Genomic DNA, 17,187 nt, shown 5'->3' on the forward strand with positions numbered 1-17,187 from the left:
AGTTTATTACTTACATCTCCGATTGAAAATCAATTAATGAAAACCAGATCTGATTTTTATATACATAGTGATAAATCTGGTGAACTGTTAGCTAGTCAATTGAAGAATGCTTTGGTTAAATGTCAAATCACTAAGATTCATCAGCAGAATGGGAATTTGACAGTTAATCATGATGAGATAAATAAGGCATTTCAAGACTTCTATACCTCCCTGTATCAATCTGAATTCCCTCAGGATCGTAATACCATGTGTGATTTTTTTGGGAAATTAAATTTCCCAAGATTATCATCTGATGATCTTTCAATATTGGATACTCCTACTAAGGATGTAGAAATTAAAGGGGCTATTTCCTCAATGGATTCTGGGAAAGCACCAGGTCCAGATGGCTATACAGTAGAATTAAAAAAAAATTTCCGCTACTTTCCTTGGTTATGTAAGGTTTTTGAGGAAGCAATTAGATTGGGGAATTTGCCACAATCTTTTTATAGAGCTTCCATTTCTCTAATATTGAAGAAAGATAAAGACCCTACTAACTGTGCTTCCTATAGACCAATATCTTTATTGAATGTAGACTCCAAGATTTTTTCCAAGTTACTGGCATCTAGATTGGAGAAGGTATTACCCAAAATTATTTCAGATGATCAAACCGGTTTTATCAAAAATCGCTATTTTTTTAACATTAGGAGATTGTTGAATATTGTTTATACTCCCTCACAATACACTTAAGAATGCACGATTTCATTAGATGCGGAGAAAGCATTTGATAGAGTTGAATGGCCTTACTTATTTAATGTGTTGGAGAAGTTTAATTTTAGGCCATTCATTTCTTGGATTACATTGATTTATCACACTCCAGTAGCCTCAGTGTTTACCAATAATCAAAGATCTCCCTTTTTTTGCCTATTTCAGGGCACTAGACAAGGATGTCCTCTTAGTCCATTACTATTTAACATTGCCTTAGAACCTTTGGCAATTGCCATCAGAGAATCACAGGATATTTTGGGTATTAATCGTGGGACAGACATTCATAAGTTATCTTTGTATGCGGATGATTTATTATTATTCATTTCTAACCCTGAGAAATCTATTCTAGCAGTTTTATCATTGTTGGCTCAATTTAGTGAGTTTTCTGGGTATAAGTTAAATCTTAATAAGAGTGAATTGTTTCCTTTGAATAGACAGGTCCCAATATATGGAAATTTACCTTTTAAATTAGTTAATGACTCTTATTTATTTAGGGATCAAAATCACAAAAAAAACCATAAAGATTGATTTAGGTTTAATTTTTTTACCCTTAATTGATCAGATTAAAGGCTTGTTTACTAAGTGGTCACCATTATCTTTATCTCTAATAGGCAGGATTAATGCTATTAAGATGGTTATTTTACCTAAGTTTTTATATATTTTTCAAGCGGTACCAATTTTTATTCCGAAATCTTTTTTTTACTAATGTTGATTCAAAAATTTCCTCATATATATGACAGAATAAAAATCCCAGGTTAGGTAAAATATATTTACAGAAGACAAAGAAGGAAGGTGGGTTAGCATTACCTAATTTCAGATTTTATTATTGGGCAGTTAATATTAGATATTTGACATGTTGGTTGAAAGATTGGGGTGGATCTTTTGGCCCTCATTGGGTGAGTTTAGAAATTAAATCTGTATCAGGTTATGCTCTGGGTTCTATTTTAGGGACTTCTCTCCCTTTTGCTCTCTCTAAATTGCCGAAACGAATTGACAACCCGATAGTTAAACATACTTTACGTATATGGTTTCAATTTCGGAAATTTTTCGGGTTGACTCAATTCGTTTTAAATAGTCCTATTGTATCTAATTGTTTTTTCCACCCTTCCATCATAGATCAAGCTTATTCAGCTTGGAAAACTAAAGGATTGCTAAGATTTTCTGATTTATTTTTGGACAATTGTTTTATGTCTTTTGAGCAATTATCCAACAAATATAACTTGCCTAGATTTCATTTTTTTTTAGATATTTACAGATTAGACATTTTTTAAGTACTGTACTCCCTACGTTTCCAAATTTTGTGCCTTCAGATATTTTGGAGAGTTTGTTTGAATTAGACCCTTCTCAAAAAGGGCTTATTTCAAAACTTTATAATATAATTATGAAGATACGTTCAGAGCCCCTTTATAAGACCAAAAAGGATTGGGAAAGAGAGCTTAACCTTATTATTCCTAGTGAGAATTGGGATAGAATTCTTCAATTAGTTAATACATCATCGATATGTGCCAAACATTCATTAATACAATTTAAGGTCGTACATAGGGCCCATATGTCCAAGGATAAATTAGCTCATTTTTACTCTTATATAAATCCTATTTGTGATAGATGTCAATCGGAAATCGCATCTTTAACTCATATGTTTTGGTCATGTCCGCTTTTGAAAAAATATTGGAAAGATATTTTTGATATTATTTCTGCAGTTTTGAATATTGATTTACAACCTCATCCTATTACCGCAATTTTTGGTTTACCAATGATGGACTCACTGCATTTATCTACTTCCGCACGTCGAATGATTGCATTTCTAACTCTGATGGTGAGAAGATCTATATTGTTGAATTGGAAGGAAATTAACCCTCCCACTGTATTTAATTGGTTCTCTCAAACTATGTTATGTTTAAATTTAGAAAAAATTAGAAGTGGTGTTTTTGATACTTCTATTAAATTTGAAAAGATATGGAGACCGTTTATTCAATATTTTCATATGATGTAATATGACCCCGTTCCAAGTTCATTTGACTTTCCAGATTTTAGCTTATGTATGTTGAGAAGACCGGAAGTGACGGCATTGATGATTATTTATTCTTGTCAGATATTATAAACAGCCTTTTTTTTCCTCCCGTTTCTTTTTTTTCTTCTTTTTTTTGCTTCTTTTTTCTTCTTTCTTGGCCATTAGATTAATAGATTAGTTAATTTTTGCATTATATATATATTTTTTTCTTTTTTCTGTTTTTTTTATATCATATATTATGAAATATCTAGACTTACTATGTTCATACATTTACTGTATGGTTTATGTCTTGGTAAACCCATTTATACTGTAACTATTGTTTGTCTTTTTTCATCTGTAATTGAATTTGTATGTTTGTAATTTTTTTATTAATATATCATTTGTATTTTGTCCACATTATTAATAATAATAAAAAGATTGAGAAAGAAAGAAAGAAATACTTACTGTTGCCAAAATGGTCCTGTCAGCTTGGACCTTTTCTCCTCAGACCTCTCTCATGAACAAGGCTTTTTTGTTCATGCTGCTTACTGGATATATTTTGTTTTACACAGAGACTGTTGTACATAAAAATTCCAGATCAGCAGTATATGAGATGCTTGAGGGCACCAGCAGTCAAAGTCACATTTCTCCCCATTCTGATGTTTGGTCTGAACAACAACTGAACCTCATGACCATGTCTGCATGCTTTATGTATTGAGTTGCTGTCACATGATTGGCTGATTAGAGGAGGCATACCTAATAAAAAAAAGTGGTCACCAAGTGCATATCTCAGTGTAGTTGTGCAGTAGGACAAAGGACAATATAAGAGGTTCAATGCTTTAACTGTGAAGAAAATTATCTGCTTTTGGTAGTTTATGTTGTGTAAGTATGTACATTGCGGAATGTTGTGTCATGGCAAACTAAATCTGCACACTGCATGTCTCACAAATTTTGCTTATAGATGTTTTCAACAGAATTTTGTATTGATATCTTGCAGACTATTGGGTTTTTTGATATTTAATATTTGCTCTTTCTATAGGAATATCTCTCAGTGCCCTTCCAATGTACCTGGGTGAAATTTCACAGAAACAGATGCGTGGCTCCTTGGGGCAGATGGTGGGCATTTTCATCTGTGTTGGTGTCTTCATTGGCCAGGTCCTGGGATTGCCAGAGATACTTGGCACGGTTTGTAAATTCAATTTCTTGATTTCGAGCTGCATTAGCTTCTAATAGATTTATTTTTTTCAAATCTGCACTTCATTCATATGACAGACTGATGATAATTTGATCTTTTGCTTTGTTAGGAATGTGAGATTTGGAGAGGTGGGTTGGAAGAAATCTCACATTTAACAGAAGAATGAATGTTTAATATTCTGCATGTGATGCGAGGAGAATTTTGTTTATTATAATGATATATAATTATAATGTTTATTGATAATGATTAGAGTATGTGCATTGTGACTCATTAATTCTTCCCCATTCTTTTTACTTTATAGCTCAATTAGATTTTTATTTCTGTGGTTGAATCTAAATTATATTCAAGGTTGTATGCAAAAGATTTTTGAAAAGAGAAAAACCAGCAATCTCTGTATCCCGTTAATCAAAAAATCTTTCACAATATTGAGTAACATTTTTTCTTTGTTTGCTCTACTTCCTGAGCTGTAAGTTGCCAAAAAGCAGTTGCTTTTAGGAAGGTTAATTCAATAACACAGCATTTGCTGTAGTAAGATATTTTACAATGTCTGGTTAACTTCATCTCAATGTTCTTTTGTATGCAAAGTTATAAAAAAAAACTGCACACTAAGGAATCCAGAACGTGGGACCTGAATGAAACAGGCACAAACCAAAAATATCCCTTAACCAATGAGCTTTAAGGATTAGGAATAATAAAGATCAAAGCTTGAAATTAATTTATTATCAAAGTATAAATATGTCACTATATCCAACCCTGAAATTGAAAAAGTATACTGCCCCCAGCTGTTTGTTCACAGAAGTAAATATTACGAACAGGGATGTTGATCAATTTAACTGACAGTTTTGATTTGTGAATTTCATGCTTTTTTTTTACAATCCAGCCCAAAAAACAACGACAATTGTAAAGCATGAAAAACTAAAAATTCAAAAACTGAATTGTCAGTATTTCAGATGTATTCATCCCCCTTTGCTCAGTAATTGAACTTAATTGAACCACTTCTTGCTGCTTTTACAGCCAGTAGTCATTTTGGATAAGTCTCTGTTAGCTTTGCAGAACATGATGGAGCAAGATTTTCCCATCCCTTTTTTCAGGATTGCACAAGCTATGCCAGGTAATTTGGGGAGCAGCAGTTGACAGCAATCTTGAGGTCTTGCCAGAGATAATTGATCAGGTTAACGTCCGGATGCTGGGCTACTCAGGATCAATTTTCTTCACTTGAATCCACAATGTGTTTGTTCTGGCAGTGTTCTTCGGTAATTGTCCTGCTGAAAGACAAACTTCCTACCCCGTTTAAACTTTCTGGTAGAGGCTAGCAGGATTTTTTTAAAATCCAGAATCTATCCGAATTTAGCAGCATTCACCTTCCCACCAATCTTGACCAGATTTCCAGTCCCTGCTGCTGAAAAGTATCCCCATAGGATCTACTATAAGCCTACAGACTCTCACAGCTACCTGGACTATTCCTCTTCCCACCCTGTCTCTTGCAAAAATGATATCCCCTTCTCACAATTCCTCCGTCTCCGCCGTATCTGCTGTCAGGTTGAGGCTTTTCATTCCAGGACAAAGGAGATGTTTTCCTTTTTTAAACAAAGGGGCTTCCCTTCGTCCACCATCAACTCTGCTCTCAAATGCATCTCTCCCATTTCCTGCACATCTGCCCTCACCCCATCCACCCGGCACCCCACTTGGGATAGGGTTCCCCTTGTCCTTACCTACCACCCCACCGGCCTCCAGGTCCAACATGTAACTTCTGCCACCTCCAACGGGATCCCCCACCAAACACATTTTTCCCTCTCCCTCTCTTTCTGCTTTTTGCAGGGATCGCTCCCTACGTGACTCCCTTGTCCACTCGTCCCCCCCATCCCTTCCTACCGATCTCCCTCCTGGCACTTATCCTTGTAAACAGAACAAGTGCTACACCTGCCCTTACACTTCCTCCCTCACCACCATTCAGGGCCCCAGACAGTCCTTCCAGGTGAGGCGACACTTCACCTGTGAGTGGGCTGGTGTGGTATACTGCGTCCGGTGCTCCTGGTGTGGCCTATTATATATTGGTGAGACCCAACGCAGACTGGGAGACCGTTTCGCTGAACACCTACGCTCAGTCCACCAGAAAAAGCAGGATCTCCCAGTGGCCACACATTTTAATTCCACATCCCATTCCCATTTTGATATATCTATCCATGGCCTCCTCTACTGTCAAAATGAATCCAAACTCAGGTTGGAGGAACAACACCTTGTATACCAGCTGGGTAGCCTCCAACCTGATGGCATGAATATTGACTTCTCTAACTTCCGTTAATGCCCCTCCTCCCCTTCTTACCCCATCCCTGACATATTTAGTCGTTTGCCTGTTCTCCATCTCCCTCTGGTGCTCTCCCCCCCCCTTTTCTTTCTCCTGAGGCCTCCTGTCCCATGATCCTTTCCCTTCTCAAGCTCTGTATCACTTTCGCCAATCACCTTTCCAGCTCTTAGCTTCATCCCACCCCCTCCAGTCTTCTCCTATCATTTTGCATTTCCCCCTCCCCCCACTACTTTCAAATCTCTTACTATCTTTCCTTTCGGTTAGTCCTGACGAAGGGTCTCGGCCCAAAATGTCGACAGCGCTTCTCCCTATAGATGCTGCCTGGCCTGCTGTGTTCCACCAGCATTTTGTGTGTGTTGTTGTTTGAATTTCCAGCATCTGCAGATTTCCTCGGGTTTGCCCCATAGGGTGATGTTAGCTCCACCAGACTGCACTGAAATCCCAGATATGTTCAGTGCCTTTGAGATGGTAGAGATTTGTGCTTCTCTACTATCATTTCCCTGACTTGTCTGGGGTGCTCTTTTGTCTTCAATTTGCTGTGATCTGTTGAAAATCTACCATACTGTTTGACCTTATAGAAGGTGTGTGTATTCTTATGAATTCATTGAAAAACGGTAATGTTCTGATTTTTTTCATCAACAAATTGGGTATTTTGGTGAGATCATTCGATTATATTGCACCTGAGAAAAGTTACAAAGGAGTTTTTAATTTTTAGTAAACAGTTGTCAAGTTTTGGAATTTTTCTTTTGATTTGACATGATGCACAGTGTTTTGTAGATAAGCTCAAAAAATCCTATTTCAATTCATTTTGGTTGTGGGAGCTGAATACTTTTTCAAGGCACTGTAGATTAATTTTAAAATGCCAAAACTTATATCTTAAGCAGATTTTCCTCTATTATGGTTGTGCTCAACTAAAAAACTGATTAGTTTACAGTCATGGATGTTCCTACACTTCATATGAAAACTACGATTTTGGTAGAAATTGATGAGCAATTTAAATGTAAGGTTGCTGAGAGCAAGTTACTGCCTTGAAAACAAAGCTAATAATGGTGGCAGATAACCTTCTTTCATCTGTGGGAAACTGGATTATGGATATTCTTGCAAGCGTCTGGGTCCTAGCGGATGCTAACTTAGAGTGGGATTCAGTACGACTCATTGGCTGCGGTGGACAATTTTTCTTTCGAATATCAGTGAGGATGAGATTATTTACAGGCAGAAGTCAAAAGTTTTCATGTACTTTGGCAAATCAAGATAGGGTGCAATCAGACAGGTTATTGGTATAATCGGGGGGGGGGGGTTCATGGTTAATTAAATTCAGTGAGACAAAGGTGGTATAACTAAAAAATGATTTGCCTTTTTCCCTTAACTACTCAAATAATTTTTGACACTGATTTATAATCTGTAAACTTTTCCCCAGCATGGTGATTAAACAGGTCTCTAATTACAGGGTTCATTCCAGTACCCTGATTTTGAATGTGGGTAGCATAGTTACTATTTCCAGTTCTTCTGAAGACCCCTAAATCTGTAGAGGCTTGGAAAGCCATGACCAGATTGATGGGATTGTTCAGATAAAGGTTAGTTTAATTTGGCAAATCTCTGTTGTTTTCATTATGCTGTTGTGAATAGGCAGACGAGGATAGGTTGAAATCAGACAGGGAAATGTTGGTATGGTGTGAGTTGATGTTACTATACAGGTCTGGTTGGGTTTAATCAGGCAGATTGAGTTTACTATGATTAATTAGTGTTTATGAAAAACAATAGATGGGGTAGTTGGAAGTTGAGAGTTTTAATGGGTCATTGAAGATTGGGGTAACTCAGCAAGTTGAGGTGTTGGAAGAGAGGAAGGTAATTAGCCAGATTTTGACTGATGTAATTAGCAGGATGGGTCAGGTTGAATTAGAAAATTCTGAGTTGGTATAATTAGGCAGATAGGGATTGGCTTAATTCAGCAGATAAAATTCCAATAATCTGATGTTTTTGGCATTTAGTACTGGGTGGGTAGATTTTCCAAACATGTTACTCCTATTATATCACCAATTCAATTTTTGGATGTTACACATCAGTAGAGTAAGTTTTCCAGTGAACGAAGTGACTTTAAAGAGAGCAAAAGGCTACAGGATCCCATTCCATTTAAAAGGAAGCAGAACAAGGGACATGCATTGCCCCTGGCAAGTTCAAAGGCAGTCCAGGAAACTGGAGAGTCTAAAGGAGTGTGGAAATTAGCAGTTGGTGTACCTGATGCAGAATCAGCACGATTTCTGAACTACATTTGAGTTTAGTTGAGAACATGAAGAAGTTCTGTGTAGTTAGCAAGGTTGTCAAAGAATACAACTAAATCTAGATCAGTTGGATATTTAGAAGGTGTTTAAGCGGTTGTATACTGCGAAGTGAAATGTAAAAGAAAAGTCACATTTAAGGACAGGATTCTTAGGAACACTGATATTCAGGGGGATCTTGGGGTGCAAGTCCATAGTTCCCAGTGGGGCATTGAGTAAAGTTAGGAAGTCATATTGAAGTCATACTTCTGGAGTTGGATACATTTGGAGTATTGTATGCAGTTCTGGTCACCACACAAAAGGAAGGATATGGAGAGAGATCAAAGAGGATGGTTCCTATTTTAAAGGGCACTAACTGTCAGGAGAAGTTGACAAGCTGGCACGTTACAAAGCAGAGGGCTTATTATATAGCAAAAATTAGTGAGGAGCTAGAGGATTGGGAATTTTGTGAAAATCAACCAACAACAGCTAAAAAAGCAATAAGGAGCAAAAACATAAAATATGAAGGTAAACTAGCCAATAACATAAAAAAGGATACAAAAGTGTTTTCAGATATACAAAGAGTAAAAGAAAGATGAGAGTGGAAAGAGTACAGTTGGAAATGATGCTGGAGAACTAGTTATGGGGGTGGGGACAAAGATGGGCTGACTGTGTATTTTGCATCAGTCTTCACTGGAAGACACCAGCAATACACTAGAAGTTCAGGAGTGTCAATGGCAAAAGTGAGTGTTGTTGCTATTACTCAGGAGAAGGTGCTCGGGAAGCTGAAAGGTCTGAAGGTTGATAAGCCACCTGGCTCACCTAATTTAAGCCACCTGGCTCAAATGGTGAACACCCCAGAGTTCTAAAAGAGGTAGCTGAAGAGATTGTGGAGACATGAGCAATGACCTTTCAAGAATGATTGGTTTCTGGAATGGTTCTGGAGCACTGGAAAATTGCAAATGTCACTCCACTCTGAGAAGGAAGGAAGGCAGAAGAAAGGAAACTATAAGCCAGTTAGTGTGACTTCAGTGGTTGGGAAGATGTTGGAGGCCATTATTAAGGAGGAGGTTCTGCAGTACTTGGAGGCACATGATAAAATAGGCTGAAGTTAGCATGGTTTCCATAAGAGGAAACCTTGCCTGACAAAGTTGAAATCTTTGAGAAAATAACAGAGATAAAGGAGAGGCAGTGAATGTTGTGTACTTGGGTTTTCGGAAGGCCTTTGACAAGGTGCCACGCATGAGGCTGCTAAACGAGATAAGGACCTATGATATTACACAAAACATACTAGCACGGATAGAGGATAGCCGACTGGCAGGAGACTAAGTGAGAATATAGAGCTATTTCTGATTGGCTGCTGTCAAAGTGGTGTACCTCTGAAGCTGGCGTTGGGACCGTTTCTTGTCACGTTATATGTCAATGATTTGGATGTCAGTTTGCAGATAATGCTGAGATAGGTGGAGGAGCAGGTAGTGATGAGGAAGCAGGGAGACTTCAGAAAGACTCAGATTAGGAGAATGGACAGAATAGAGGCAGATTGAAGAATGCAGAAAAATGTATGGTCATATACTATGATCAAAGTAATAAAGGTATAGATTATTTTCTAAATAAGGAGTAAAGTCAGAAATCAGAGGTGCAAGTGGACCTGTGAGCCCTTGTGCAGAATTTCCTAAAGGTTAACTTGCAGGTGGAGTCCGTGGTAAGGAAGGCAAATGTGATATAACCATATAACAATTACAGCACGGAAACAGACCATCTCGGCCCTTCTAGTCCATACTGAACGCTTACTCTCACCTAGTCCCACCGATCTGCACTCAGCCCATAACCCTCTATTCTTTTCCTGTCCATATACTTATCCAATTTTCTTTTTAAATGACAAAATCTACCACTTCTACTTGAAGCTCGTTCCACACAGCTACCACTCCCTGAGTAAAGAAGTTACCCCTCATGTTACCCCTAACCTTTTGCTCCTTAACTCTCAACTCATGTCCTCTTGTTTGAATCTCCCCTACTGTCAGTGGAAAAAGCCTATCCTTGTCAACTCTATCTATCCCCCTCATAGTTTTAAATACCTCTATCAAGTCCCCCCTCAATCTTCTATGCTCCAAAGAATAAAGACCTAACTTGTTCAACCTTTTTCTGTAACTTAGGTGCTGAAACCCAGGTAACATTCTAGTAAATCTCCTCTGTATTCTCTCTATTTTGTTGACATCCTTCCTATAATTCAGTGACCAAAACTGTACACAATACTTCAAATTTGGCCTCACCACTGTCTTGTACAATTTTAACATTACATCCCAACTCCTGATGTTGGCATTCATTTTGAGAAGATTAGAATATAAAACCAACAATGTAATGCTGAGGCTTTATGAGGCTTTGGTTAGTCCCTACGTGACTCCTTTGTGCATTCGGCCCTCCCCACTGATCTCCCTCCTGATACTTACCCTTACAATCAGAACAAGTGCTGCATCTGCTCTCAACCCTATTCACTCACTTCCATTCAGGGGCTCAATCAGTTCTTCTAGGTGAGGCGACAAAATGGATCGGCAATGGTTAAATAGTGGAGCAGACTTGATGGGCCTAACAGGCCTAATTTCATTCCTACATCTTATGGTCTTATGTTGAGACTTGTTTCTAGGGAAATGGTCTCAGGAATTAATAAGAAAATGGCATGAGAGACAAGGGGATAGGAGAAAAATTAAGCAAGTATTTAGTGTGGGAGAAATATCTGACTTTGGAATTGAAAAGTAAGGGAGAATATATTTCATTTATTTAGTCATTTGTCAGGTGATATCAGAGCATTAGTTTCCATAGTTTATGAAAGATGTTAATGCTTAGTTCTTAGGTGTTTTTACCATTGGACTGGGAGAGTTTGTTTATGAACAATTTCAAGTTTAATTGTCATTCAGCCATCGAAGAATACCCAGGAATATAGCCAAACAAAAAAAAGTGTTACTCCGGGGCCAAGCTGATAGAAACACAGTACCAATGGTCACACACAACACGAGGCACACATAGCACATATAAGATGACAGTACAATACGGTCACACAAAAGAATGTAGTCCATGACCCTGAATATACACTTGAACACAATACATCTTTTCTTCCGCCCAGCTATCACTGGAGGACAGCACTGACTCCAGTGTATATGCCATGCCACACCACACTGCCTCAGGCACCTGGGCTGAGTCCACTGACTCCGCCTCCTTCCTGGGTGGCCAGAGACAGGCAACACTGTGGCTCGAGGCCTAGTCCTCATCACAGCCAAGCCCACACAGTGAATCGGACTTGCAGAATTCCTCATTAACAATGTCCAACAGGATGTGAAGATCACAAGAAAAGCAGCCAAGATGGCCACTCGCTTTTAGACTGTACACCTCCTTCGCGCACCGACGCCTCCATTGTCTCTCTTACGCAGACAGATGCACTTTCTCCCTAAATCCTGCTTCTTCAGTTTCTCCCCCAATAAGCAACTTGCTGATGAGGTAAACATGCAGTACTTTTAAGTTCTTGATGTCCAGCAGCGTCTTGCAATTGTAATAAAAATACTTTTTAAGAAAGGCAGTCGCACCTTTGGCTGGCCCCGTAGAAACTGCTGCATCTGAGTGCAGTACCAGCTTACTAGAATTATGATGAAACACTGGCGGGGTTGGAAATCTAGAGTAAAAGTAAACTTGTTTAAAGCAAATGAGATACTAAGGGGTTTGCCAGGTTGACTGTGTGAAGAAATGTTCTTCTTGTGGGAAAATCTCAAACTGAAGTTCAGTGTTTAAAGTTGCTCACATAAGACTAAGATAACGCATTTTTCTGTCTCTGAAAGCTGAGAGTCTTTGAACCCACTTTCTGAAAGGAAGCAGTGTTGTTGACTGTTACGGTGATGAAATTAGATAGAAAACTGTTCAGGTGATGAAAGGTTCCTGAAGGCAAGTGGGATGCAGTAAGATCAGCGCCAATCTTATTAATGGTGGGGTATACTCAAATGGTGAAGTGACCACTCTTGCACATTCTGTAAATTCACAACTGTGTAATTGTCCATGTAGATGGTATGTCCTTCTGATTAACGTTATGTAGTGCATCCCACATGTTCTTTTCCTCTATCTTTGACTGCTCCAAGTGCCTTGCCTCTCTTGTCCTGGTCGGTATGATTGGTGTATGTCTCTGCTCTTGCCATACCCAAACTGCAAGTGTACCCCGCCTGACCCCTCAAAATTTTAGTCGTTTGATACATCCTGTCTGGGTTACCATACTGCTCTGGCCTTGCCCATAATGATTGCCAGCCAGCTCATCTCTTTCCATTCCAGTTATGTATTTAACTCCTGCCCATTCTCTTTGCCTATCCTAATTACTAAGTATTTCTGCCCTCTCTATCCCAATTTCCCTCTGACTTGACTCCCTCCCATTCTGTTTATTGTGTGAATGTACCCTACCCACATCAAAGTGAAATTCAAAGTACACTGTATACTACCTTCAGATTTGTTTTCTTGCAGGTCCATCCTCGACTGCATCTTTCTTCCTGCCTCATCCTGATTGCTTTGTATCTCCATCTCTGCCTGGCTCTTCATTCACCATGCATGCATATACATCTGTAGGCGGCAGTGAACTCAATTTTCCTTGCTGACATTTGACATTTATGCACCTCAAGGATGTGTGCTTAGCTCACTGCTCCACTCGCTCTGCACCATAAGACATTACCAGCAGAATTAGGCCATTTGGCTCATCGAGTCTGCTCCGCCATTCAGTTATGGCTAATCCTTTTCTTTCTGTCTCCACCTCAACCCCAGTTCCCAGCCTTCTTCCTGTAACCTTTGATGCCATGTCCGATCAAGAACCTATTAATCTCTGCCTTAAGTAGGCCCAGCAACCTACGCTCCACAGCTGCATATGGCAACAAATTCGCCACCCTTTGGCTAAAGAAAGGGCTCTCCTCTATCCTGAGGCTGTGCTCTCTAGTCGTAGATGCTCCCACCATGGGAAACATCTTTTCCTCATCTACTCTGTCTAGGCCTTTCAACATTTGAAAGGTTTCAATGAGATTCCCCCCCACATCCTTCTGAACTCCAGTGAGTACAGACCCAGAGCCACCAAACATCCCTCATATGATAACCCTTTCATTCCAGCAATCATCCTTGTGAACATCTTCTGGACCCTCTCCAATGCCAGCATGTCTTTTCTAAGGGCTCAAAACTGTTCACAGTACTCAAGGTGAGACATCCTTGCTGTTGTATTCTAGTCCTCTTGAAATGAATGCTATCATGGCATTTACTTTCCTCACCACTGACTCAACCTTCAGGGAGTTCTGCACAAGGGCTTCCAAGTCCCTCTGCATCTCAGATTCCTGGATTTTGTCCCCATTTAGAAAATAGTCCACACATTTATTTCCACTTCCAAAGAGCAAGACCATGTATTTTCCAACATTGTATTTCATTTGCCACTTTCTTGCCCATTCTCCCAATCTGTCTAAGTCCTTCTGCAGTCTCCCTGTCACTACCTGTCCCTCCACCAGTCTTCATATCGTCTGCAAATTTGGTAACAAAGCCATCATCTAAGTCATTTATACACAGCAAAAAAGGAGTTGTCCCAACACCGACCCCTGTGGAACACCATTAGTCACTGGCAGCCAACCAGAAAAGGATCTTTTTATTCCCACTCCCTCCCTCCTACCAATCAGCCAATGCTCTAACCATGTTAGTAACTTTCCTGTAATATCATAGGCTCTTAACTTGGTAATCATCCTCATGTGTGGCACCTTGTCAAAGGCCTTCTGGAAGTCCAAATATACAAGATCAGCTTCATCCCCTTTATCTATCCTACTTGTAATCTCCTCAAAAGAATTCCAGTAGGTTTGTCAGGCAGGATTTTCCCTGAAGGAAGCCATGCTGACTTTGTCCTATCTTGTCCTGTGTCACCAAGTACTCCATCCTTAAGAATTGATTCTAACATCTTCCCAGCCACTGAGGTCAGGCTAACTGGTCTATAATTTCCTTTTTGCTGTCTTCCTCCATTCTTAAAGAGTGGAGTAACATTTTCAATTTTCAGTTCCACTCTGGTCCAATGATTTTGGAAAGATCATTTCTAATGCCATCACTATCTCTAATGCTTCCTCTTTCAGAACGCTAGAGTGCAGTTCCTCTGGTCTGGGTGACTTATGTACCCTTCGGTCTTTCAGCTTTTTGAGCACCTACTCTCTTGTAACAGTAACTGCACCCACTTCTCTTCCTTCACACACTCCAACATCTGGTACATTGCTAGTGTCTTCCACAGTGAAAACTGATACAAAGTACTGATTTAGTTCATCAGCCATCTCCTTGCCCCCTGTTATTATTTCTCCCGCCTCAGTTTCTAGTGGTCCTATATCCATTCTAATTTCTCTTTTATTTTTAACATAATTGAAAAAATCTTTTACTATGCACTTTGATATTATTTGCTAGCCTGCTTTCATATTTCATCTTTTCCCATCTAATAATTTTTTTAGTTGCTCTGTCGGTTTTTAGAAACTTCCCAATCCTTTATCTTTCCACTAATTTTTGCTTTGTTGTATGCCCTTTCTTCCAATAACTTTGACTTCTCTTGGCAGCCACAGTTGTACTATTTTACCTTTTGAGTATTTCTTCATTTTTGGAATACACACGTCCTGCACCTTCCTCATTTTTCCCAAAAACACATGCTGTTGCTTCTCTGCTGCCATCCCTGCCAGCAGCTCCTTCCAGTTTACATTGGCCAACTCCTCTCTCGTACCACTATAATTTTCCCTTACTCTACTGAAACACTGCTACATCTGACTTTACTTTCTCCATATCAAATTTCAAGTTGAACACATTCATATTGTGATGACTGGTTCCTAAGCGTTCTTTTACCTTAAACTCCCTAATCACCTCTGGTAAATTACATAACACCCAATCCAGTATAGCTGATCCCCTCTAGGCTCAATGACAAAATGCTCTAAAAAGCAATTTCTTAGGTATTGAACAAACTCATTCTCTTGAGATCCATTATCAACCTGATTTTCCCAATCAACCTGCTTGTTAAAATCTCCCATGACTCTCATAACATTGCCCTTTTGACTCGCCTTTTCTATTTCCTGTTGTAACCTGTGGTCCACTTCCCCATTACTGTTGGGAGGCCTGTATATAACTGCCATCAGGGTCCTTTTACCCTTGCAGTTTCTTAACTCAACCCATAAGGATTCAACATCTTCTGATCTTTCATAAGGATTCAACATCTTCTGATCTTTCATGAGATGAGGACATGAGTTGAGAGTTAGGGGGCAAAAGTTTAAGGGTAACATGAGGGGGAATTTCTTTACTCAAAAAGTGGTAGCTGTGTGGAATGAGCTTCCAGTGGAAGCTTCCAGTAGCTTCCAGAGGTTCGGTATTGTCATTTAAAGTAAAATTGGATAGGTATATGGACAGGAAAGGAATGGAGGGTTATGGGCTGAGTGCGGGCCAGTGGGACTAGGTGAGAGTAAGCGTTCGGCACGGACTAGAAAGGCCGAAATGGCCTGTTTCCATGCTGTAATTGTTATATGGTTATATACTGACTTGTTGCCATTCTTTACCAGTAGAGCCACACTATCCCCCTCTGCCTACCTTCCTATCCCTCTGATATAACGTGTAACCTTGGACATTCAGTTCCCAACTGCAACCATCCTTCAGCCGCGATTCAGTGATGGTCACGACGCCATACCTAGCAATATGTAATATTGCAACAAGATCATCCACCCTATTCCTTATACTCCGCACATTTGATTTGATACTCAGCCTGTTGGCTGGAACTAAGTCCCATCATCTGCCTGCCCTTCCTGACAGTCTGACTGCATGCTATCTTTACTTTTTTACTATCTTGTCTATCCTGAGTCCTTTCCAGTTCCCACCCACCGCCAGCTTAGTTTAAACCCTCCCCAACAGCTCTAACAAACCTGCCTACGATTGGTCCTTTTCGGGTTCAGGTGCAACCGGTCACTCTTGTACCAGTCATACCTCCCCAGAAGAGATCCCGATGATAAAACAACTTGAAGCTCTGCCCCCTGCACCAGCTTCTCAGCCATGCATTTATCTGCCACGTCATCCTGTTTCTACCCTCACTGGCACCTGGCACAGGCAGCAATCCAGAAGTTACTACCTGGGAGGTCCTGCTTCTCAGCTTTCTACCTAGCTCTCTAAATTCTCTTTCAGGACTTCATCGCTTTTCAGTCTAATGCCATTGGTACCAATATGTACCAAGACATCTGGCTGCTCCCCCTTCCTCTCCAAAATGTTGCAGACGCGATCTGAGACATCCCTGACCCTGGCACCTGGGAGGCAACATACCATCCGGGTGTCCTGTTCACGTCCACAGAATCTCCGGTCTGTTCCCCTCACTATCGAGTCACCTATCACTACCGCTCCCTTCTTCTCTTTCTTTCCCTTCTGCACCACAGACCCATGTTCAGTGCCTGTAACCTGGCCGCCGTGGCATTTTCCCAGGAGGTCATCCGCCACAAAAGTATCCAAAGTAGTATACTTGTTTTTGAGGGAAATGGCCACAATGCGCTCTGCCCTGATGGTCACCCAGCTTCTTGTCTCTTGCAACTTCAAGGTGACTACTTTCCTGTAACTTTGATCAATTATATTCTCACTCTCCCGTACAAGCCAAAGGTCATCCAGTTGCTCTTCCAGATCCCTAACACGGTCTTCAAGGAGCTGCAGCCGGATGTAG

The 17,187-nt window shown here is 40.0% G+C and overlaps 1 protein-coding gene across 7 annotated transcripts in view; it reads left to right on the plus strand.

Annotated features, from left to right (window-relative positions):
- The window catches only part of slc2a9l2 (solute carrier family 2 member 9, like 2), a 408,559-nt gene that overhangs the window by 158,941 nt on the left and 232,431 nt on the right, over window positions 1-17,187 (plus strand). For all 7 annotated transcript variants that reach the window (XM_059964824.1, XM_059964823.1, XM_059964828.1 and 4 more), the window contains one exon: window positions 3,774-3,919. In XM_059964824.1, coding sequence (XP_059820807.1) covers window positions 3,774-3,919 — 146 coding nt within the window. The remainder of the gene's footprint in view (window positions 1-3,773; window positions 3,920-17,187) is intronic.

This window comes from Hypanus sabinus, chromosome 3, assembly GCF_030144855.1.
Source record: "Hypanus sabinus isolate sHypSab1 chromosome 3, sHypSab1.hap1, whole genome shotgun sequence".
In the NCBI taxonomy this organism is placed as follows: domain Eukaryota; kingdom Metazoa; phylum Chordata; class Chondrichthyes; order Myliobatiformes; family Dasyatidae; genus Hypanus; species Hypanus sabinus.